Source organism: Siphateles boraxobius, unplaced genomic scaffold, assembly GCF_051911475.1.
Source record: "Siphateles boraxobius isolate OS27281-9 unplaced genomic scaffold, OSU_SipBor_1 25, whole genome shotgun sequence".
Lineage (NCBI taxonomy): Eukaryota > Metazoa > Chordata > Actinopteri > Cypriniformes > Leuciscidae > Siphateles > Siphateles boraxobius.
The window spans coordinates 35,457,501-35,483,839 of record NW_027508866.1 but is presented as its reverse complement, the minus strand read 5'-3'; the positions used below and the strand labels follow the sequence as shown (position 1 = coordinate 35,483,839).

Genomic DNA, 26,339 nt, shown 5'->3' with positions numbered 1-26,339 from the left:
CGGGACTTATTCTGCATGGCGTTCAACAGTCCCCGCCCCCTTTTTTCTGCAGCGCCAGTTCCGGAAGTATTTTTTCCATTCATTTTCCCATTGGGGTTTAAAAAAAGTCTTCGTTAAAGGGTTATAAGCCATGAACCAAGGCAAACGGCTACGAGGTGAATCACAACACTACAAACTTTGATTGGAAACAAAAACGTTTTAGAAAATCTGACAAAATGACTAAGACAGTGTGCTTAACGGCTTTAGTGAGGGAAAGAACTACAATCCCATGAGGCTTTGCAAAAAGCACAAGCGAATTAAAAACGATGGAGAAATATAAAACTACTCATTTACAAATGTTGATACAAATGTATAAAACAATATATTTCAAGTTATTATCTCTTCATGAGAGTGGGTGGAGGTAAACAGTTATTTTCATATCTACTCTTTGATTAGTGTAATTTTATGCACAGCATCATGGGTAATGTAGTTTTTAACCAGGAATTCCTATAAACATAAGCTGAAATAATGCAGGCTGACGGCTTCAACAGAAGCAAATAACATCGATTAAAAAACGCGTGGCTCACAATAGGGCTGTCTTTAAAGGTTTATAAGTTATTGCTATAACCCGACTGTTGCGCTCTAGTGCTCAACTGCAGTGACACAATGAGTTTACCGATCAGCGATTGGCTCTTTTATTTAGAAGGCGGGACTTATTCCGCCATATTCGCTTTGCACTTTCTCCCATAACATGAGTACACCGTCTTGCTATATCTTAAGTCTTTAATTGTATACTGTATTGCAGAATGCAGTGCACTGGACCTGACCACATTTACAGTTTTCTGAATGAAACCAGAAGTGATATCAACTGTGATTTTAACAATTTTCTTGACTTAGGCTGCCAAATGTTTAAAAAAAATAGTGTATACTGCGCAGTATAGCCTAAGCTAGTATTCATTTCTGAATATAGCCAGCCAAATCACACTGCATTAGACACTGAATGGTCCTGACCTTACATGCACACATAATGCATGACCTTATATTTTCAATTTTCCATTCTGCAAATAGTCTACAAGTTTGCAGTTAGCTCTATGCTAATTGATGCTTTAACACAAAGACTTTTCAATACGGTTTTTACATCTTATTCACGTGCCGCCCCGTACTGGGAGTTGAACTGTAACAGTGGCAAATCAAAGACAGATTGGTCTAGCGGAGCGACCCGCCTGAGCAACTGAAGGCTAACAGTTCTAGCGTGTTTTTCTAACCTCAACATCAGATTGCTATTGGCCTTGACCAGCGTGTAATGTGTTTGGGCCTTTGGTCCCTCAACTGTTCCTTTGTAGCTGAAGTGTATCGATTGGCTGTGCGCAACCATTAAACTCAAGAAGGGTCCCAATTCTGTGTCCTCTAACTCCGAGTGCAAAGGACATTCGGGGAAAAGAGGTACAAAACTGTCTCTTACGAAGCTCTGGGAAAAGAGTGTGTCCCTGAACTACTTTCGTGAAAGAATCGCGGTCAGTAATTACAGGAGTTCAGGCGTTTCCAGTTTGACCCTTGCATTCCAAGTTAATTTTCTCTTCGTAAGAAATCATTAGCCAAATGAACGGATTGTACGTTTATCACAAGAGTCAGGCCTCTATGAAATTTTTAATTGCCTTCATCTCCATTATATCTATTATTAAGCCATAATGGATTTTTACGCGGGTGGCTGACAGATATTTTTGGTATGCTCGAAGATACCATAAGATATGTTAAATAAATCAAAATAGATGGATCATAACAGCACTGAGATGTTTTCAAATGGGAAAATCAAAAATAAAGAATGATCATATTTTATATAAATATGATCATTTTAATATACATAAAGCATATTTGCTTCTTTATGTATATTAAAATGAATTCACTTTGCTATGAAACTACAAACCAGTGTGTTATATAATTTGTAACAGATTAGGTCTATTATTTAAAATTTAAAAAACAGAAATAGAAAAAAAAAGGTTATGACAAAGAATAGATGTTTAAAATTCTGGACTATTTAGGTCATTACTCAAATGGAAAGAAAGAAAGAAAGAAAGAAAGAATCAAAATCAAATTGATCGCACCTTCTGAAATGTTTCAAATTCATATGAAAACTTATCAGTATTACGTTGTGCTCTTTCTTTACTAAAATAAAAACACACGCTATAAAACTAAAAACAAGAGTGTTTAATAAATTACAACAGATTGTAAGTCAGATATCTTTTAATGTAAATGCAAAAATAAACAGTTTTAGGATTCTGAAAAATGTAAAACCACGAAAGTTATGACGTAAAATAAAGAATAAATATTTAATATCAAATATCAAAACAAAAATCCCATTTCATTATGAAAATGCAAAACAGAAACATTTTCTCTCTGATCTTGCACTGAAATAGTCTATCAAATTGATTATAACTGTGCTGAAATGCTTTTTTCCCCCAAATTCAGATGAAAACGGGAAATAATCAAAGAATTCTCACTATTATGCCTTGATATTTTCTTATTTAAATTAATCCACATGCTATGCAACTACATTCAAGTATGTCAAATAAGTTACAAAAGATCACATGTTTGTTTACTGTATTTAAACAGGAAAATAGAAGGAAAGTTTTAGGCTGCTGAAAAATATAAAACAGAGTTATGACATAAAATAAAGAAACGCAAACAAACAGCAAATAATAACATTCTCCATTACTTCTAGGTCACTAAACAAATGTAGTGTACGAAAATGTAGATATTAACTGATAGAAATGTGAAATAATCCGATAATAACCAGTAGCATGAATTGAATTCCACCCACCAACCCGGTAAATGTCCCATCCTGCCTCTAGGTGGGGCGTTTAAGCCATATTTCCCATAGGTCAAAACCATATTTAACTCCAAGCATACTGTACGCACGTCACGCAGGCTCGTTCTTAAGGTGGCCTTCTCCAAACACACAGGTGGACGTATAAATGACTTGTCAGTCATGGCTCCTGTGGTGATTGAAGACAGGCCAATCGGAGCCTTGGGATGAGACGGCCTCGTCACTGACGGACTCACTTACCGGCCCGGTGACCCTGTCCACTCCACCCTACAGATCTAAAGATGTAGTGACACCAAACGCTCACAGATAATTAAATATTGATTTTTGTTCTCAAGCCCTACATAAAATTGTCCAGAGCCTCCCAGCAGTAATTCTCTTTTTGGGGGAGAAAGGGGTAGAAAAAGTGCACGTTGGCCGGTCAAGCCCTATTTCATGCACAGGTAGGACATCTATGTTGAGGAGTCGGGTGGTAATCCATCTTGAGCGGTGCCCGCTGGAGCCAGAAGCCATCGCTCTGCCAAAGACTCTGCCAGGGCCTCTCTTTTCTCAAAGTTTTAAACGACCATGCGGCATATCTTCACGATTAATATTCCTCTTATCTGGCCAGCGTCCAATCTGAGGGCGAGACGCCGAACGATGAACCCCAACGTGGGCTGGTGATTTATACCGGCATGAATATGAGCGGATGTTAATCATTTTACATTATTGTGTCAGAGTAAATAATTATGTTACCCGGAGTCAGTTTGCAATCAACTGCGGGAAAATACTGCACACTGCAATTCGCTCGCGTCATCCATCATGTGGCCGGCGCAAAGAAAGTGCCAAAACAGAATGGCACATGCACAGAAGATCTCATTCTCAACGTGAACATTTCTCATCAGATTCTGCTCTACTCTTCCACGTTGGTTTTATAGCTTGAATATTGACTAATCTGAAACAAAACTGATGCTTGCTTAGTGAAACATAACTCCTTTAGGTCCTTTGAGCTATGAATGAGCAACATTTGAGCAATAGTTTGGAAAGGTTTTCCTGTAATAAAGGAAAATCACAAATGACAGCAATGAGAATAAATCGAGAGATTTAAATCTCAAAACCAACCAACAACATCTCCTTCATAGACTCAACAACATCTCAATTTGATCTCACATTTATCAAGACACCAAAGTGTGATCAATCTCACTATGAACTCAACAACTGTGTGTATTTGTATTTTACCCAATTCACTTTAGGGTAAACATTTGAAACAAAGTTGATACTTACATGAAACATAACTTGAATCTCCATTAGGTCAATTTGAGCTATGAATGAGCAACATTTGAGCAAGACAGATTGAAACGGTTTTCCTGTAATAAAGAAAAATCACAAATGATAGCAATGAGATTAAATTGAGGGACTTAAATCATAAAACCAATACTAATCTTACATGCATCTCCTCCAGAGTCTCAAAAGAGATCTCAGCAACTTCCCAAACTAATAACTGACTCGTATTTTATTTTACCCAAGTCATTTATGGTAAACATCTGACACAAAGTTGACACTAGGATCTCCTTTAGGTCCTTTGATCTATGCATGAGCAACATTTGAGCAATAAGGTTTGGAAAAGTTTCCTGTAATAAAGGAATATCACAAATGACAGCAATGAGATTAAATTTAGACTTACATTATAAAACCAACAATAATCTCACATGCATCTCCTCCAGAGTCTCAAAAGAGATCTCAGCAACATCTCAAACTGTACTCATGAATTAACAACTGAGTCATATTTTATTTTACCCTAGTAATTTTGTGTGAAACAAGGTTGATACTTGCATGAAACATAACTAGGATCTCCATTATGTCTTTTGAGCTATGAATGAGCAACATTGAGCAATACAGTTTGCAAAACAGGCTGTAACAAAGAACAATCACAAATTACAGCAATAAGATTAAATCGATTGATTTAAATCATAAAACCAACAATAATCTCACATGCATCTCCTCCAGAGACTCAACAACGTCTCAAATTGTACTCACATATATCAAGTCTGTGATCAATCAACATCTGTGTGTATTTTAATTTTTTCCCCAAGGATTTTTAAACACGAAATGCCATTCACAACCATTTTGCATCCGTAACGTGGCGTATTTAAAAAGTGACAAATCTCTTTTTCCTTAAGAACATCTACTGATGAATCATGCACAATAAGACCACGCATTTAAAAAGTAAATAATGTAAATTTCATGATGCCTTCAAGTCTCCCGAGTGTCAAAAGAGCAACATCTGAGCGCTAAAATTCTCCTCTGGGTTCAGGAATCAGGTGCGATCACGTCTGCATGTCTTCAGCGAGAAACTTTAACCGCTGTCTGATTCCAAGAGTCATCTGAATATGGATGAGGCAAAAAATTAGTTAAACAGAAGAGGCTGTCGCATTCATTAAGTTACCCCTACCCCCAGAAACACACTCACAATATTCATGCTGTTACTATGCAAATCAGTGCTAATGAGATGCTGATGATGTTTTTTAATCACAGGGGGAGACAGTGAGTGTAGGAGGGAAGGTGAGGCGAACAAACAAAGCTCCTCACTCTCTAACCTCACGGTATCAAACAATTCAGGCCACGAGAACATGCTTTATTTCACGCTTTGCATGCAAGTTCACTCACCGCAGGCAATTAAGCATTAGAGCTTATGTAAACGCATGCTAAATCAAGTCATCTTTATGATGAAGTTGAAGGAAAGTGCGTCGGAATCCGTCTCCATAAGCTCGCTGGAAGTTACACAGGGATGGAGAACGCCGTTAAACACACCCGCTGCGAATGAAGAGTAATGCTGTTGACGTGATGGAATTTCGAGAGACATCTATCCATGAATTCTCAGGCTTAAAGAGAACACGTCATAAAATTTAGCTTAATGAAACGTGGCAGACGAAGTGATACAGATGCACCGTGATGCTATCTTAGCATATTTTTACATAAAACCCGCCGGATTACTATGTCAAAAGCAGCCAAAATGCACACTACACACCGTTACGGCTGGTTTGATCAGGAAACGCTGCTAGCTCTCAAATATCCCATATGTTTCACTCATCACACCTCTATGCATTTAAATAGCAGACAATCTGACATTTTGCCTGTCGACTATATCGTAGAGCATTATTTATTTACCAGGCAGAGGCGGGCCGAGCTGAAAAACAGTTCTTTATTTAGATTGAAAGCTCTTTCCTGGATTTGTTTGGACTTAAGTTGAACACATCTGATCCTGAGACTTCGACCCGTGATGTTTGATCAAAGCCTTGTGTAACATTTTCCACAATGGCGGCCTAATTAGTATTCTCAAGTGGATGATCCAAAACAAGATATTTTTTTACGTTCTCCAACATTTCTTTGCGTATAGGGCTGATGGAGCGGGAATGGCAGGTTTTATGTCTATGTTTGGAGAGAATTACTCATTGTGTTTTTGCTGGCGGTATGTGCAGGAGTTCGGGCAGATGGGCATTGAATACATGGCGCAGATATGGAAACAATTTCAGCCGGAGATTTGGCAGCGTCTAACGCCCGTCTATGTTTCATCTGCGGCAGAAATCAGTTTTTGGGGGGAATGCTTTTGTTTATTGTCTGGGAAAAAATGTGAGTTTTCTCATAATATTATCCTTTGGAAAAATAAATAAGAAAATGATTTGTGCCTGGAATTTGAGAGTTTACATGCTGCAGGTTTAAATCACAGCTTTAAATCAAACCCCATACTGCATGTTTTTGACTCGTTCAAATGAAAACTTGAAATATTCACACTGATGCAATGCATTTTGTCATAATGGTAAAGTTTGATGTTGTTCTCACGATTTGCATGCGAGTATATACATGCTGCAAATTTAAATGAGTCAAATGTGACCCAAATGTAATTGCAAAACTAATGACCGTTTTCAAACGTTGCCCTGAACGCTCTCCCCTTCTGCCATTGGTCGGACCCACAGGTAGCCCCGCCCAAATCTCACCCTATTGGCTGATCTGATCAGGCTCGTTGGGATGCTGATACAAATAACTATAGTATAACAATATAAAAATAAGAAAAACCTATAAAAATAGTATGTCATACTGGGATATGAGAAAGAATTTTGTCATGTTACTCACTCTTAGGATGAATCGCTTTGTTGTATTATTCATTTGTAGGTTGCATATTATAAACATATTATAAACGGTAAATTAAAAGTATTATTATTTATTAATATATAAATTATTTAATTACAGAAAAAGCTTTAAATACAAAATGTTATGTGCCTGATTTTTTTACAAAGACTTCTAAATTAATATGTAAGTACCTGCTAAAAATATAAATTTAAATAAAATACAATATACAATTTATATATTTAAACATAAATTACAAATATATGTAGGCCTAAAGCTTTTCCTTCGACTTATCCTAAAAAATAATGCATGCTTTTTTCCACCTTGATTTGTACTGATATACAGATCTAAATCAAAGCTTTAAATATACCCAAGTACTAATTATTTCATTTCCATTAAGCTTTTGCGATTGCAAAACACATCTACAGGCATTCGCTGTTCACTGAACGAAAGCATTTCCAGCCGCTTTGCTAATTAACCTGTATATGTGTACACTATACTTTATCCATAATGTAATTGCATGCATAAAAGCATTTGTGCATGCATTATTGCTTGACTGCAGGGTATGGAAGAGGTGGCCAGGCCTGATGGTTGTTCAGGAGACAGCATCAGAATGCAGGGTTCGTTGTCTCCGCTCTCCCCCTCTCCGCGCATACAACAGCTGTGATGATTTCATTTACATACTAATAACCAGCCAGGACTCCGGCAACCACCGAGTGTTTGACTTTTATTGTCACTTGTGTCTCCTGCAGTTTAGTGGGAATGGGGAAGCCACGCACCAGTAAATAAGCGCGATGGAGAGGGGACCGCTGTCGGCTGGCACGGTCTTGAGAGATGCTCGATGCACGATGCTCCTCCAAAAATCTGGAGCTAATAATTGGGGGGTGCACGAGGTCTGAAAGTGCACGAGGCATCTGGTTTTAGCCGATCCCGCTCTCCCATTGTAAAGCCTCTTTTTACAACTGTCTTGTGCCTGACACCCTTGAGACGCCCGTGGATCGGGCCCGTCGGCAGGAGCACATGGCAGCCATTAGAGTAACTCAATACCACCAATGGCTGCCTCATATGAAACTTTGATCACTTAAATCCAGCTTAAAGAAGCAGGGGCCACTTCCAAACCCCATATCGCTTTTTCCCCGCCCGTCTTGGAATTTTAATTTGATCCCTTTCGGGTTATTCGGAGATCTTCGAACTCGAATTAGGCTTGTGTACATTTCTGACCAGGAGCCTCACTGAACTCGGCACAAAAGACAAAGTGGGGGTCTGAAATACGAGAACCGCTCCCATGTTTGGACTAGCCGGGATGCTTTCTGGAAAAAGAAGAAGAAAAAGAGAGAGAGAGAGCATGAAAGTGTGAGAGAGAGTATTTTTACTGGATTATTTAACACACGTAACCTTGCGCTTTTAATTGAAAGCCCACGGACGGCCGAGTGCACACTTTACATACAGCTTTTATTTTATGACTTTAACATGCAATAATGTTCCTACTGTGAAAGCTCAACTAAGACTCTCTTCCGTCTTCCTGTGTAATCCCAGATTTATTTATACATTTAGCGTCTGGATACCTGCCAAGGCCCATAAAGCATAAGACACAAGTGAGTCTAAATGTCAGTTCCCAAATTTTACAGACAATTATTTTTTAAAAAAGGAAACACTTCAAACGATTCAATCACAAAAAGAAGCCGCGCGGCTCGCAGATACCGCAGGTATTGGGAGGATATATGAATATTAATGAATGCTGTTGCCAGTTAATGTCACTGGCAATTGAAGGAGAAAAGACGCGCGCGAGAGAGAGAGAGAGAGAGAGAGAGAGAGAGAGAGAGAGAGAGAGAGAGAGAGAGAGAGACGAAAAAACAATGAGGACGGGAAATAAGAAGGAAACAAAAGGAGAGAGGAGCAGACGAGCGAATGGACAGACGAGAGGAGAGGCGTCTGGCAGATCTATTAGTATTCATATGGCGTGCGGCTCTGGAGAGGATTAATGTACTCTGATGTGTAATATTCTGGCGAACAATTAATTTGCCTACAGTTTTGTCACGCTTGAAATTTAAGTGCTAGAACCGATCGATGGTCGCAGCTACTAATATGATCTCTGCAGGCCGCTTCTGCAGTCTCCGGTTTCATCATTTCTTTCCTCTCTCACATCTCCTGTGACATGCACTGGTGCAAGGACACGCTAGCGGTTTTTCTTTCACACACACACACACGAAGATACTCACGATCTCATGAGCAAAGGAGTGAATTATTTGAAAGCAACACTACTGGTTTAACCAGCATGCATGTTCAGCAACAAGCTCTATTTGCATGCATCCTAAAATATCATGTGGGAAAGTTCAATTCATTTTAGTGAATCAGTTTGTTTGAACAGTTCATGATTCACTGACTCATTTGAGTCCTGTGTGCAAAATAACTAACTAGCTGCTTATATACTAATAAAAATAAATTATTAATCATTGAATAATTAGTTAGTAAGATAACCCACTTAAAAAAGCATCAATGTAGTCTAGGAGCATATCATTTGCAGGGATAATGTAGTCATTTACTCACTCTCATGTCGTTTAGAAAAGTCAGTAATTCAGTAAAAGTAAAGGACAGAAATTCATACCGGTTTAGCTTAAGGCTGCTTATAGGCTTACAGACTACATTGAAGCTATTTAAGCGTGTCATTTTTTTAAATAATTAATAATTTGCTTTAATCAGCATGTATCTGGCAATACGGGTGGTGGAAATAGATAAATATACTCTAAAAAACACATTGTCAAAAGTAACACACACCAACAGCTAGTTGATAGTTTCAAATGAGTCACGTGAATCAAAAACTGTTCAAACCGATTCATTACAATGAATTAAACTTTCCCATATGATATTTCAGGAGTGTGTTTGGTTATTGCATCTGTGTTAAAGCTGCAGGCACAACCTGTAGTTAAACTAAACTAGTAGTTTTGCTACTTTTAAACGATTTAAACGCTGGTGTGAATGAGATTGTGTGCTTGAGTATTTTCATGTTTATTGTTTTTGTTTTGAAAAATGAACCGTTGAAACAAACTGAATCACTGAAATAAATTGAACTGTTGGGGCTTTCTTTCTCCTGTGAAACACAAAAGTTCAAAACAACAATTAGTTTGTTAGTTTAATGTGAAAAGAAAGTCATACAGGTTTTATTTATTGCTACTTATAGGCTCCCTGAAGACATTTAAGTTAATAGTCTTTTAAAATTATTATTCAGTGATTAATCATTTATGTTTTATCAGCATGTATCTGACATTTAAGGTGGTGGCAAGAAATAGACACACTAAGTTAAATTTCAAAACACATTTAATGGGAAAAAGCAGTTTCACACGAGCAGCTATTGAATCATTTTGGCCTCACAGGACTCAAATGAGTCTGTGTATCACTATTGTAAACAAGAAAAGAAAAAGAAAATAAGAAAGTAGATTTGGAACGACATGAGGATGAGTAAATGACAAATTTCATTTTGAACTATCCCACAAATATTGTAGCCTACATCTTAGCAAGATATAAAATAGTTTCAAGTCGACATGCGCACAAAAACAGCCGTGAATCTGAAACTGATTCACTAAAATGAATCAAAATCTGTGAAATTAGGAGAAAAGTCAGTGGGATCCAAACAACAAAGACAGTCACACAGGTTTGGAATGACATGAGGCTTAATAAACAATGACATGTTCATGATCTAAGCAAGCTAGTTTCAAGTAGGCATGCACACACACACACACAAACGTGTCGTTTTGTGCGACAACAGGGGGCGTAGGTGCTTGCTTTAAAACTATCCGCCCGTGTGTGTCCAAAAGAGGAGAATCTGCCGGATTGTTTCATGCCGGTAACCCAAAACTCTCTCAGCGCGGAGAATCAAAGAATTCACATGTTCCCCTCCACACTTCACTTCCCGATAACTTTCCTGATTTATGGGCGAGCAGCTGAGCGCAGCTGTGAGGTCTTTATTAAGTGCAAATCTTTATTGTGTGCGCTAAAGGCTGTAATCATATGTTTGTGACATTTTAAGAGCGGCATAATTAGTCTTCAGAGGCTCATAAAGGAATATATTCATTCTTAGCACGCATTAACAACCTGCGTAAGATCGCTTATCGCATTAACAGCCTGCGTGAGATTGCTTATTGCTTTAAAAGGCCTGGGCATTAGATATGGACGGCGCTTTATGACATTTCTTTCCCGTCGCATCCGTTTGCAGTACAGATTGCTGTGCATTTGAGGTTTATCATGTTTTTTGGGTGAGAAGCTACTGGAGAAAACAGCCAGGACAGGAGAGAAAGACAGATTATGGTGGTTAAATTGGCAAGGCTGGATCGCTTAGGTAACCTGATTAAACACATCCTTCACATCCCGTGTGATGATTTACTCGAGGTTATGACATGGACGGTAAGTTTATCGCGTAAAATTTCTGAAACTCAAGAGGCTGATAATGTTTCACAGCAGCTCTAATGGAACTGAAACTCTCATTCATAAGAAATGCCTTGTGGGAAATCTCCTCACGCCAGCCGTTTTTGGTGCAGAAGAGATGTTTGAAAGTGTTTAAAGTCAACATGAAACGGCATCTGTAACCCGTTTTACTTCTGAAATGTGTCATTTAGGCCTACAGAATATTCAACTGGGAAATTTTGGGGATTTTTTGGTTTGATGGTGAAAAGTGGGCGTTTTATATTTAAAAAAATGACACTAGACGTGCAAGCATTTTTGCAGTTGATTGGGTAAAACTTTATTTCGATGGTCTACTTTAGACATTCTACTAACTAGAAGTAACTTTTCAACTAGATATCAACTAATGCTGGGTTCAGACTACATGATATCAGCCCGATTTAGGGTGAAATCGTGGTGATTCGTGAAGGACAATGGGCGTCGAGGTGCAAGAATGAATCGTTTTATCTCATGTATTAGTGTGTAACAGTGGATAATGACCGACGCCGCATCCACTGTTTTTTTTCCTTTTTTGTGATTTCCGATGACAAGACAGCCAGAAAAAAACACGCCGCTTCAGTAACCATTGTTTGTTTACGCTCTTGTTTATAAAATTATTCTGTAGCTCCGCCTTCTCGATGATGTCATGCACGGCAAGTGATGATTGGTCGGGAAGCATCGTGTAGCCTGACATGTCCAAAACACAACAAGAATTTAGAAGTCAAAATCACATAATCATGTAGTCTGAACCCGGCATAACTCTCAGTAGAGTATTAGTAGACTGTTAGTGCTTGTAGAACAAGCTGACATGTAGTTGCAAAGTTACTTTTAGGCAGTAGAATGTCTGTTGTCAAAAAGCAATGTGCTTGTCATGTTACAGGAACATGCATTAATGTTCCCATTTTGATTTCAGTGTTCAATGTTGTTTATTTGTCTGTGTGGTGTTTTTAATATGGTTTAAGATAAACCATGTGTAAATTCATAAGTCGACAGCATTGCTGAGTATTTCCTCCTTAAAACTGCAGTGAACCAAAGACAGTCTCAAAAACACGGTTTGAAATCATTGGTGTTTCTGACGTCACAAACTACCTTGTAACCAATCAGATCAACGTGTGATCGTCAACGAGTGGATCTCTGAGCTGAGTGAGTGAGTGGAGGCGGGGCTCATTTGCATATTCATAGAACCACGTATACTAAATGAGGCAAGGGTGTTGAGTTACATTCAAGAAATTTTAAGGCACGAAAATAACTTTTAAATGTGTCATTTTGGTGATCAAAATGATTTTTAAGGGATAAAATTATTGAATACAGGTTGACTTTAAGCTTTTGTGATTTTGCGTTGAAAAGCAGCATCTTTTACCGTGCTGAAAATATATAATGCATCCAACTTTCTAAAAACAGAAGATGTAAATGGACAGATGTCCATCCATCCACAGGGACCATCTGTGTCCCAAACAGTTTGTTCTAATCATCACCGTGACCCTCAGCGTGAAAGACAAAACCTCAAACTGACACGAGAGATCATGGTCAAGTACCGAAGAGCCATTATAGCAGCTCCACATGTACCATTAGCGCAAGACACAATAATAGGCTTTAAAAGACACTAGACTGCTGCAATTTGCGCTGAATTTAAAAGCCACAAGCCTCCGTCTTAAACAAATCGAATTTATGTGGCATTTTTCGGCTTGGGCATTGCACAGAAACGGGTAATCCGTAGCGCTTCTTGGCACGGCGCTCGCACACACAGCTGACTGGCGTGTAAGACTGCCTTAAATTGGAGCAATTGAGCTCAAGCTAAAGCAATTACATCCTTTGTGTTCTCCACGGGGGACGTGATTAAACTGAGCTCATGATGAACCGGGAGGCCAAGACCGCTTCAATAACCAACAAGTAACTGAAGATAGAGCCCCAAATTATCCACATACATTACTCAAGTACAGTGACTAGAGGATGCACTCATACAGACGTTTCAGTTAGCTTTTAGTAAATTATTTGAGAAGAATTCTGGAACTCATTCGGAAATTAGTCATTCATTTTTTTTATTTTTTTTTATTCTTAGACAATCAAATCAATGTGGGTATTAATGTAAGAGCATTCATATAAAACTTTGGTCAAGAATTTGCATCAAAACTGATCTTGTAATTTTTATATTTTATAATTTAAAGCTCATATTAAGTTTGCCAGCCAGATTTTGGGAAATTAATACATTTTATTTTATCTGTAAAATATATAGAAACAACATTGGGGGAAAAACAGTAATATTGTGAAATATTATTACAATTTAAAATAATGTTTTCTATTGTAATATACTTAAAAATGTAATTTATTCCTGTGATCAAAGCTGAATTTTCAGCATTATTACTCTTCAGTGTCACACGATCCTTCAGAAATCAGTATAATATGATGATTTATCAATAATGTTGGAAACAGGTGTGCTGTGTAATTTTTTTTTAAAAATCTGTGATACATTTTTCAGGCTTCACTGATAAATTAAATTTAAAATAAAAAATATTTTTAAAAATATAAATCTTTAACATCTCTTTTTATCAATGTACCACATCCTTGCTGAATAAAAGTATTAATTTTTTTTTAAAGAATAAAATTACTGACCCCAAACTTTTGAATGGTAGTATATGTTGTTACAAAAGATTTCTATTTTAAATAAATACTGTTCTTTTTCACTTGTTATTCATCAAATAATTCTGTAAAAAGGATGATGAAAACTGTTTCCAACATTGATAATAAATCATCATATTATACTGATTTCTGAAGGATCATGTGACACTGAAGACTGGAGTAATGATGCTGAAAATTCAGCTTCGATCACAGGAATAAATGATATTTTAAGTATAGAAAAATATAAAACCATTATTTCAAATTGAAATATTTCATAATGACTGTTTATTCTGTATTTTTGATCAAATACAGGCTTGATGAGCAGAAGAGACTTCTTTCAAAAACATTAAAAATAGTAATGATTCTAGTAGTACTGTATATATACAGCCACATTGCTTTCATTCTTAGATAATGAAATCAATGTGGCTATTAATGTGTCTAAGAATATATATAAAAAAACAAACTTTTGTCAAGAATTTGTATCAAAACATACATTTCATAATTTTATATTTTAAAGATCATATTAAGTTCACCAGCCAGCTCTTTGGGAATGTATTTTTTACATTATATGCATGTATTTTTTTATTTTCAAATAAACACACACACACACACACACACACACACACACACACACACACACACACACACACACACACACACACACACACACACACACACACACACACACACACACAGAAAGTAAAATGTGCTATTTTTGTATGAAACATTAAAACTTAAGTTCACTAGCCAGCTTTTTGGGGAAAATAAAAATGTGTTATTTTATTTCTAAAGAATATAATTTGAAAGTAAAGTTTTGTTTGGCGCAATGGGGGAAAAAATATTGTAGCCGGCCAAATTAAACTGCAAATTTAAGTGCAAGTGGAAAATAAGAAGAAAAATATAATACATTATTAAATTTTTTGTATAAAAAAAAAACATTCTTACACAATCAAGTCAATGTGGCGATTAATGGGAGAACATTTTTAATGAAAATGACATTGATTCAGCTTGTTTCAAGAATGTTGTTCACACTTTGGTCAAGAATTTACATAAAAAAAAATATTTTATTATATCATTGAGTTAATATTAAGTTCCCCTGCCAGCTTTTTGGAAAATTAATAAATTGCATTTTATTTCTTTAAACATATTTCAGACAAATTTAGGAAATTTTTAGGCAATTTTAAGACCAAACAAGACACCATGTCATTAATATTCATGCTGTTTTTTGTCTCTGTGACCCTGCAGATAGATAACTCTTCACTGTTTTCACAACATTTCTTGTCAAAACATGATTGAATAAATGGTGAGGAAAAAGAGCTCTGATATCAGCTTTCAATATCGGCCTAAACACATGATATTGGTGATTAATCTTGTATCCCCTGCTCACACTCTATTGCAGAACAGCAGAGCAAACACAACAAACAAGCGCATGAAGTGCATCAGTGCACACACAACCTCTCAGAAGCTCCTCACCTCAGCGGCGCTGTAATTGCCCCGGCGAGGGGCAGTAAATAAAGATTTCAGAGGGGGATAGAGGGTGTTGTCAGGACTGCGGGCCGCTGGGACGTCTCTCCGCTTCTCTGGTTCACTGCATGCTGGACGAGATCCAGACGCCATTGCATAAGGCAGAAAGACGTGATGTAAATGTATCTGTAACAGACAAACCTTATTTATACACAAAGCACTCGGCACGACTCATTTATATAAATGGCACGTGAAACTACACAGCAAAAAATGTGTTTCTTCCCAAGTATTATTTTACAAATATATAAACATTCTTAAATTAAGATGCATTTACTTGAGAAACAAAATGACTCAAGATATTAAGTCGTTTATGCTTAATCTGCCAATTGAGTCAGAAAATTTAATTTAATTCAAAGGGGAAACAAGTATATTCTTCTGACTTCATTGGCTTCTTCTTTTCTTTTATCAAGACTTAATATCTGAAGTCATTTTGCTTCTCAAGTAAATGCATCTTGATTTAAGAATGTTAAGATATCTGTACTGGAAAACAAGACAAAAACACTGAGTAGGTTATTCTTTTTTTTGCAAGAGTGAAAGACAGAAAATGTGTTTGATATTTCATCTTTTACTGTTTGCTGAAGGGCTGGGTTTTTTTCCCTCTAAATTTGTCATGCGGGAGCAAACGGTTTAACACATTAGAGGAGAGAGTCAATTGAGTCTTTTGTGAGCCATCTGGAAATACCCGACTCAACAAAGCTTCGGCTCTGGTGCCGTATATCAATGAGAGAGACACAGTTTCAACTCCGCCACGGGCAAAAGACATCTCAAATTATCAGCAAAATGGAGGATTTAAAGAAACATGAATCATTTCAGTGCATGTTTAAAATACATAAATACACTTTGTGCTGCTAAAACGTCTATGACATACAGATACCAGGCAGGAACAAAATAAGCTCAACTGCTTTCAAAAAGTATTCTCAGTCAAATAAGGAGTAATACAGTATGAGTACAAAGCTATAAAATTCATGTAGATGGCAGTTAAATTCAGTTCATATAGAGCGCAACAGTCTGGTTCTGGAAGTAAAAAACTCCATTCATTTTCTCCATTGAGAAATTGATTTTTAGCGCTTACTAACAAACCTTTAAAGACGGCCCTATCGTGAGCTACGAGGTTGTTAATCAATAGTATTTGCTTTTGTTGAAGCCGTCAGCCTGCGCTATTTTAACCTAGTTTTAAAATAATCATGTTTAACATCGGAATACATGATGAAAAACTACATTACCCATGATGCAGCAGTACAGAAAATTCCACCAATCAAGAGTCTTTGATTATTTTTGATTATATAGTATTTGAATATACATATTTTCCAATTAACTGAAAATAGACCGTTTTTTTTAATCAACACTTTAAACGAGTAGTTTTATCTTTTTCCGTCATTTTTAATTTGATTATGGTGTTCCCAATGCTTCTTTTCCCTCTTATACCCTTGCATTTTTACTACTTTTTTGATTAATCAAAGTTTGTAGTGTTATGATTCACCTCATAGCTGGTTGCCTTGGTTCATGGCTTATATAAAATGCTTCAACAAATACTTTTTTTAGAATCCCTATGGGAGAAATTAATGGGGGAAAAAATACTTCCAGAACCAACACTGCTGAAAAAAATGGGCACAAATGCACTCCATCGAGGTTTGATTGATCTTGGCAAATCTCAGCACAGTTTCAGATCTCTTCTGAAGATCTCATGTGAATTACATATTAATAAACAGGAAAATAATGATACATAATTCATATACATTTCCACCAACTATCACTTCCCCGCGCCGCATCTCTTCCTCCAGAGCGTGTCTATTATCAGAGTAAAGGTCAGGCAAGTAATTTAGATCCTGGTCTCTTCTAGTCAGTTAATGGGATTGTCTAGCCAGTGTATAAGCAACAAGACTCGGTAAACATCTCAGGGAAGCTTGTTTACAACCCGCACAATGAGCAAAGTCAGAAGGGCCTCGGGTCACAGAGATGTGCTCCTCGGGCGACCCCGGCGGTCTCGCTCATTCCCTGCGAGATGATGGAGGACGCGCGTCGTGTCGCCCGAAGCTCATTCTTGATTATGGAGTAGAGTTGCGCCATAAACCTGCATTTATTTCACTTCAAATCCAGTTTGCATAAGCTTAAAGGGGTCAAATCATAAGAATCATGAGGAGTTTTAGAGATAAAAAAGCTTGATGTTCAATGAAAATATACACTAACTTTCAGAACTCAAATGCAGTAAAAAAACAAATGTGAATTTGAATTGAATTTGGCCATAACACAAAGGAAGTTGAATTGGAATTTGAAGCAGAATGACAGGAAGTGGAACTGATTCTGATTGAATTACAAGTCAAGCTGTGTCGCAATTCAGAGGCTGCATCCTTCCAAGGCCGATCGAGTAACGAAGGCCATCACGATTTCTAGTGCAATGAAGAATACAACTGATGCATCCTTCGCTGCCTAAAATACCCCAGAATTCATTGCGCCCACAGGATTTTTTAAAGAGAGAAATTACTGGATTACACTTTTAAATGAAAGTATTGGGTTACAGCGTACTCAAATATCTAATGGTACAAATGTAAAAAAAAAAAATAGATAAGTGGTTTAAATGGTGACTTCTAAGACGATGCTATTTTTTATGGTTTATACTGTTTATTATGTACATCGATAGACCAGGGTGAACGTAATTAGACAGGCTGTGAACCCTCTTTTGTTTTCAGACAGTTAAATATAGGCTAGGCGACAAAAATAATCCTCTGTAGACTGAATGCATTCTATGCATTGAAGGATGCATAGAAATTCAACAGGTGATGCATTCTGGGAAATGTTCTTCCACCCTGAAATATATCTGATGAATTGTATAAACTAAATACAAATTTAAATACCATTCAAAAGTTTGGGGTCAGTAAGACTTTTTTTAAAGAATTAATACTTTTATTTAAAGGATGCATTAAATTGATCAAAAGTGACAGACAAGACATTTATAATATTACAAAAGATTTATATTTCTTTTAAACCTATTCATCAAAATATTCTGGAAAAGTTTATCACGGTTTCCACATAAACAAATATAAAGCAGCACGACTGTTTTCAACATTGATAATAATCATTAATGTTTCTTGAGCAGTAAATCATCATATTATACTGATTTCTGAAGGACCATGTGACACTGAAGACTGGAGTAATGATGTATGTATGCATGTATGTATGTATGTATGCATGTATGTATGTATGTATGAATGCATGTATGCATGCATGTGTGTGTGTATGTATGTATGTATGTATGTATGTATGTATGCATGTATGTATGTATGTATGTATGTATGTATGTATGTATGTATGTATGTATGCATGTACGTATCTATGCATGTATGTATGCATGTATGTATGCATGTATGTATGCATGTATGTATGCATGTATGTATGTATGTATGTATGTATGTATGAATGCATGTATGCATGCATGTGTGTATGTATGTATGTATGTATGTATGTATGTATGTATGTATGCATGTATGTATGTATGTATGTATGTAAGCATGTATGTATGTATGTATGCATGTATGTATGTATGTATGTATGTATGTATGTATGTATGTATGTATGCATGTACGTATCTATGCATGTATGTATGCATGTATGTATGCATGTATGTATGCATGTATGTATGTATGTATGTATGTATGTATGTATGTATGCATGTATGTATGCATGTATGTATGTAGGTATGCATTTATGTATCTATCTGTCTCCTTGCGTCTTGTTTGATTCTGAGGATCATAGAGAATGTGGAAAAAGGCTGTGAAAATAAAAAATTATGGTTTTTAGTCCATAAAATGTTACGAACTTATGTGGACTGCAGGGGGAAAAAATGCAATAATAAGAAATGCATGATAGCAGCCCTTTAAATATTCATCTAAAACATTCGTTTCCCTTTTGTTGTTTTCTTTTAAACTCGACCCTCTGTCTATATACAACGAGAAGACAAAACCATATGGTTTGATGAAAAGTTTTGTAGAATGTGCACGGACCCTCGAGAGAGAGTATGTGTGTGCTTTATGGCTCTGTCTCATGATTACAATGTGAGGTATAATTGCAAACACATGTGAGCCATTTCCATTCGCTGCGATGAAATCATCGCATGAAAAAGAGCGAGAGAGAGAGAGAGAGAGAGAAAGGGCGAGAGAGCAGACAGCTCCCCCCAACATTCCTCCGTTCCCTCTCCGCAGCATCTTGAGAGGTCGAAGGTCACTGAGAGGAGATCAATGCGATCAGACACAGGAGTATTGTTTCAAAAAGCAGGAGACATGAGAGGCTGCCTGCAACAGGAATCCCTTCGGATCAAAAGGCCGGCGAGAAAGTTGACGGAATTCCTCGGATCCTCCATCTTGACTTCCTAAGCAATCAGGCATTTTACAGGAACCATTTGGCTATGATCAATTCGCTGGCCCGCCGTTGCCTCCCATACACCCTTTGAAACGGGATTAAATGCTCTAAATAGGTCTTCGCTTCTCAAAAGCCGAACGAGCGGAAAAGTGCTTTTAATCTTGTGAAACTCTATACGGTCCATTTGAGGCAAATCTGCAGACAGAAGAGGTTAAAGTCGGTTTAAAAAGCTAATCATCTTCAGCGCTATATTGCTACTGACTAGTGACTGACCAGTTGGGTTGGTGCAATGCATCCCATTTCAACACAGGAGAACCAGCATATCTATAAATTGGTGTTTAGGTAATAAAAGCTTTGAGTGTAATAAAACAGTGGCATGTTATTCATTTGAAAACGGCTTGAAATTGAGTGGAGAGAAAAAAATCTTCAAGAATTTCAGTGTGTGTTCACATCTGCTTTTATAAAGATCCTTAAATATTCACCTAGTAAAATAACCCAACAATTAAGTACTGGATGAAAAGTGTTATTTCTGCACCACTAGAATCACCAAACAAAACTACAAACAGCTTTTCTGAACACACTCACACGTCATTGGTCAGTCAAACACAGAGCCCCGCCCTAAACTCGCACCATTGGTTGAGCAGCTGTTGCTGTCTTGAGCTGGTTCAACATGACTAGGGTTGGGAATCGAAAATCGATTCCTATTCTGGAATCGGATACTAAGGTCAGGAATCGAAAACTTGTTATAAAATAAAATAAAATGATTTCTCTTATCTATTCCTTTGTCCTTTGCATTTTAATATGACTTTAAACCATTCAGGAGCAAGAAGACCCATGCACCGTTTTCTGTTCTGCACACTAACCCAAAGCGCTCACACAGAAAAAGTGATTTTTTTGTGATTTTAAACCATTCAAGCACAAGAAGACTCGCATGCTGTGCTTCGCTCACATCCTAAACGACATGCAAACAGAAAGCCGCGTCTAATACTGTATACTGCGCGAACAGACAAATACACACGAAATGATGTCAAAATATCATCATAAAAACAGCTGGGTTTGTCTTAAGTGAACATAAACAGTTGACAAAGAAGACACGTGTAACAGTATATTGGATCCGTGCAGCTCTTAAAGTGACAGCAGCCTAATATTCTGCTGCCGTCTCTATAATAACACTAATCAAACAACAAAAGACAAAGAGAAAATTCACTTGCTGTTCTTGACTAAATAACTTTTGAAAACTATTTTGGTAATGTATATTTTATTTATAAAGAGTAGTGTTATTCTACATTTGATTACAGTTTCTGTATCGAAATCTTAAAAATCTCAAAACACTGTTTATTTAAATTGTATATTTGCTCAGTTGTATTTATTTTTCTGATTGCTAATTCAAATTCATTGTTCTTTTTTAATTTCTGAGTGTTTGTCTTCAATAATGGTTCAAATTTAGTTGTTTTTGTTATGGTATTTTTAAACTATAGGCAAAAGTTCCTTGTGTATTTTTGTTCATGGTATTCAGCTACAATGAAATATTTTGCAATAAGACTTATGAAGGATTTTTTTTTTACCTTATTGGAATCGAAATTAGGAATCAATAATAATCGGAATCGATAAAACAGAATCAGAATCGTTACAATTTAGATGATACCGAACCCTAAACATTACAGAGTCATACTTTCTCACACATTTCAGGGAAAATAAAGCTGGAATGAATTTAAAAAAAAAAAAATGTTTGTGTGATTTTGTCAAGATTGTGCCATCTGAGACAAATTTCAGGAATTTCAAGATTTCTTTCCTCATAAAGGAGCAAAGTCTTGGATTCCTTAATTATTTGCCGTTTGTGATGAATTCTCTGAGTTTGGGGTTGTAATTCGGTTTCATTTCCATCATCCTGAAGTCAATGGTTTTATTTAGAATGGGTTTTTAGTTAAACACCTGAAATAAGGTCAGTGGTGAACACAAGCTCAAGATATTTTTACGTTTTATTCTACAGCATAGAATACATTAGTAGCATCCTTGTGATTTTTTAAAGCTTCTACTTGTCCTAAGAATGGGGGTTGCTAACAAGTGCCTAAATTGGACTAAAGAGGTTGACGAGAACATTAAACATCATCACACCGAACAAACTCATACACTTACAGACTCATTTACGCTCCTGCAAACTATTCGAACTCAAACTTTCAGGGAAAAGGTTTTTAAACGAGAAACTGAAAGAGTTGTTGAAGTCGTGGGACAGTGGTGTGTTCACCCATAGCCAACGTTCAGCTTTTTAAGGCCTCATAAGATTATCATGATGAACCAATCGTGTTAGAATCACTTTTGTTGTGTTGTTTTTGAGGGGAACAGGGTGATGCATACTTTCGTGTTGGCCAACAAAAATGTAATTACTGCAGCGTTCTGTATTGTTATTTAGTGTTTCTTTCACATTGTACTATCAAAATTCACATTAAAGATTAGTGTACCCTTAAGATATACACTACAGTTCAACAGTTTGGGGTCAGAATGATTTTTTAAATGTTTTTGAAAGAAACCTCTTATGCTCACCAAATACAGTAAAAACAGAAATATTGTAAAATATTATGAACATTTAAAAGATCGATTTTCTATGTGAATATATGTTAAAATGTAATTTATTCCTGTGATCAAAGCTGAATTTTCAGCATCATTACTCCAGTCTTCAGTGTCACATGACCTTTCAGAAATCATTCTAATATGATGATTTGCTGCTCAAGAAACATTATAATATATTATTATTATTATCAATGCTGAAAACGGTTTCATATTTTTATGGAAACTGACACTTTTTTTCAGGATTCTTTGATGAATTGAAGGTTTGATGAATAGAAAGCATTTATTTTGAAATATCAATCATATTGACCCCAAACTTTTGAACGGTAGTGTATATTTGTACAATAAGACATAAAAAAGACGTACAGCCTGTCTGGGTTTTACCCAGGATCTTACTGAGCTCATATTGTACAATCTGACAAACAACAACCATAAAAGACAGAAAAAAATCTCTCGGTGTGTGCCGGGTTTAAAATATAGTTTGCTCTGCATATTAAGCTGGGAAAGAGGAGAGTATTTCAAAATGACACGCATCACCTTTACGCACTAATGTTTTAAATCTATGCCTGTGTGTATTTATTCAGAGGGTTTCCCTGCGGCTCTACATCTCCACACTGACCGCGCTCATCACTCACATTCACGTTTTTCGTCTCTCTCCGGGCGAGTTTAACCTCGTTCTGCTGATTCTGCCGGTGTTCTTCCTCTCTTGCTTCCGCAGTGCTATTGATCCGAGTCTTCACCGATTGAGAGCACAAACTCAGAGCTCAAGTGTATGGATGTAGACCCTCTTTAACCCAGACACTTATCTTCACCTCCTCACGTCTCCCTTTAACATGCCTTTCAATTTCAGATGAGTCATCGCCTCAGGTCACATCACCTAGAATGTTTTTAAAGGGAATATTTTTAGGTTATTTGCTACTTAAAAGAACAGTTCACCCTTACAATAAAACAATTCTGTCATCATTTACGCACTCTCATGTTGTTCCAAACCTGTATGAACACAAAAGTAGACAAATCGCCAGAAAGGACCAAACACAGAATAAAAGTGTGAGAAACATACCGATATATATCTTCTCTTCTCCTGAAGGTCTCAAATCTTACGATCACATTCAGATTCAAAAGTGGCGTTTTAACGCATTAAATCCTGTTGATGCCAAAACAAATATGAGATATGGAAAATGAGATGCAGAAAGGGGATATTTCAGTGAATAACAACCTACATCTTGGTTTTTCTTAGTTACACAAACTGAATATAGTGCACAAGTCGTCTACTTTTATCGTGCAGCTTGCATATCCTATTCTATAATGACTAAAATAGCAACATTGCATAAAAATTAAGACTTTTATTCATAGATTGGGCAACACAGTCTCATGACGATTCATAACTGTTTTAGATTCTGACATATTGGTGGTAAATTCGCATTTATTTACACGATCTCATTCATACATTTTCGTACGACTTGCTCATGTCATTTTCCTTTGAATCACATTGTACGAATTTCAAAATTTGTGAAATACTTTTTCTCGTGACATCAGGTTGAGATTATGTCTTGAATACGAATAAACAAAGCATGAAGTTATACATGACAAATCGAATGTTTTCCTACTAAACGCATCATATGAATTTACAAGAAATTGCAACTTTGGGAAAAAACAAATTTTCTCGTGAGATCAGGTTGAGATTGTGTCTTGAATAGGCTATAAACGTAGAAGTTTATGCTTTTTTTTTTTTATGACAAATAGTACATTTTCCAACCAATCACATTCTACGAATTTGAACAAAATTGCTTAAATAAATTTTCTCGTGAGATCAGGTTGAGATTGTGTCTTGTCCATACAAATAAACTAAGCATGAAGTTATACATGGCAAATCCTGTATTTTACCACTAAACACATCATATGAATTCATACAAAAAATTTGAACTTAGTAAAAAAAATTCTAGGACTGTCAAATTGAAATTAGAATTTTTACTATTTGTCGAATTTAAAATAAAAATCTGAATTTTAGGTGAGCGTCAGGCGGCCCGATGATGTAAGAGTCGTTGCGTGTTGATGTTTTTCTTATCATTTCCAGTTGAACTCACTAGATGCTCATTCAAAACATTGCAGAAAAAATAGAGAGTCTCAATCCGGAGAAGATTTTGGTTACGTCAAAACCATACCAAGTCGTTCACACAGAACGCATTTTCTGTGCTGCTTTTCCACTGTCTTCTACAGTATGTAAACATGCGCTAGACGGACATCTTTTACAAGAGAAAAAACAAGAGAATTGCAATTTACAAATTATATTTGATTTATGTTATGCTGTTATGCACTTTTTTACAGTCATGTTATTTCATTGCTTTGAATAAACAATTTAATGCGGAGGATTAATATTTTGCTCATTGCCTCTCTTGTGGCCTCAGGAGATGAGCAAAAAGCTTTTTCCACCAAACCGAAGTAATTTGAATATAAGTAATATTTAAATAAAAAATGTCAGACATTTTGACAGCCCTAATACTTATTTTTTCTCGTGAGATCAGGTTGAGACTGTGTCTTGAATAGAAGCGTGGAAGTTTATGCTTAGTTTTTTTTTTAAATCATACGTTTTCCTATGAATCACAAATTACGAATTTCGAAATTCGTGAAATACATTTTCTTGTCAGATCAGGTTAAGATTGTATCTTGATTATAAATAAAGTTATAGGCCTATATGACAAATCGTGCGTTTTCCTACTAAATTGCATCTTCGGAAAATACATAGGCTACATTTTCTTGAGACATCATGTTGAGATTGTGTCTTGAATATAAGCGTAGAAACTCATACTTAGTTTTTATCACAAATCCTACATTTTCCTAACAAACACTCCATAAAATGTGTGTATCTTTCATCTATTTTGAAAAATGCTAATTTTTGCATTTTTTCATATATTCACTATCTGCTGTTGTAATAAAAAGATCTGTTGTGTTTCACAGAATTTTTTTGGGGGGAAAAACAAGTTGGAATGACATAATGACATCATTTTTGGGTGCACTTTTCGTTTATTGTGTCATGCTTTCAGTTACATCAACCTCTACATCAAAACAACAGGAAATGTGTTTCCAGTCATGCACTTGCACATGAAAACCCAACCAAACAACTTAACTTCCTAGCTTGCCAACTTCAGCTAAAGCATGACAGGGAATTTTCTACAGATGGTGAGGAAACGAGATCGGCCGTTGAGAAAGTTTGCGTCGAGTGTTAGCACAGCGATAGCGCTGAAACACACAGATATCACGTTTGGTTCTTCAGGAAAGAGCCATTCCTCCCAGCAAAGCCTGATAGAAACCCAAAATAGTCCGTCAGCGGCGATCATCGGCCTACACCCATCAAGCCTCAAGTCACATTTCTCCGATTGTATTTCAGGATCACCCTCTCATGCTGTTCTTATCCGCCCCATTACTCTTTCCTGCCTTTAATAAAACAGACACAATAGTAATCTTAGAGAAACACATTCCCTGTCATGGTGACAGCCACACAACCTCCCCTCTTTTCCTGCGAGTCTCTGGCCCTCTTTTGACAGCTACCTTTCAATACCGTAATCGCGGGGTAAGTAGCAATTTTCATTCAGCGCCACTATTCACGGGCCACGCTAATGAAAGCCAGTACCTTGTAGGAACGGTTTCAAATAGGCTGATAGACAAGTCCTCTCCATTCTATTATGGAGACAGGCTCTTATCAGCGCGCCACAGTAATGCTCTTCCAAACCATTTGTCACCAGATTTACTCTCTTTACCCATCGCCGAACCCCAATCAGAATTCAATCCATCCCCCTCGCACTTTCGCCCCGCACCTCATCTCCAACAGAAACCTTCGAACACTTCAGAGCCGATTCGACTTCAATTTACAGGCGCACTGGGCCGCGGTACCTCGAGTGTTTCGTGAAAATCTACTGTATCAAAAGACAAAGACGCATGGATAATC

General features: G+C 36.7%; 1 protein-coding gene across 5 annotated transcripts in view; it reads right to left on the bottom strand.

Annotated features, from left to right (window-relative positions):
- Positions 1 to 2,202: 2,202 nt before the first annotated feature.
- LOC143750610 (uncharacterized) overlaps positions 2,203 to 26,339 on the bottom strand; it is a 59,051-nt gene continuing 34,914 nt past the window's right edge. For 3 of the 5 annotated variants that reach the window (XR_013207183.1, XM_077243768.1, XM_077243769.1), the window contains 4 exons: positions 15,428 to 15,604; positions 4,613 to 5,163; positions 4,064 to 4,146; positions 2,203 to 3,832 (listed from right to left, as the gene is read on the bottom strand). Coding sequence is in view for 3 of the 5 variants with exons in the window: in XM_077243768.1 (XP_077099883.1) it covers positions 5,107 to 5,163; positions 15,428 to 15,604 (234 nt within the window). In the remaining 2 variants the exon portion in view is untranslated. Of the gene's footprint in view, positions 3,833 to 4,063; positions 4,147 to 4,612; positions 5,164 to 8,405; positions 8,470 to 15,427; positions 15,605 to 23,031; positions 23,274 to 23,456; positions 23,541 to 26,339 lie in introns of those variants that run through there. The other 2 variants (XR_013207182.1, XM_077243770.1) reach the window with 2 other exon arrangements.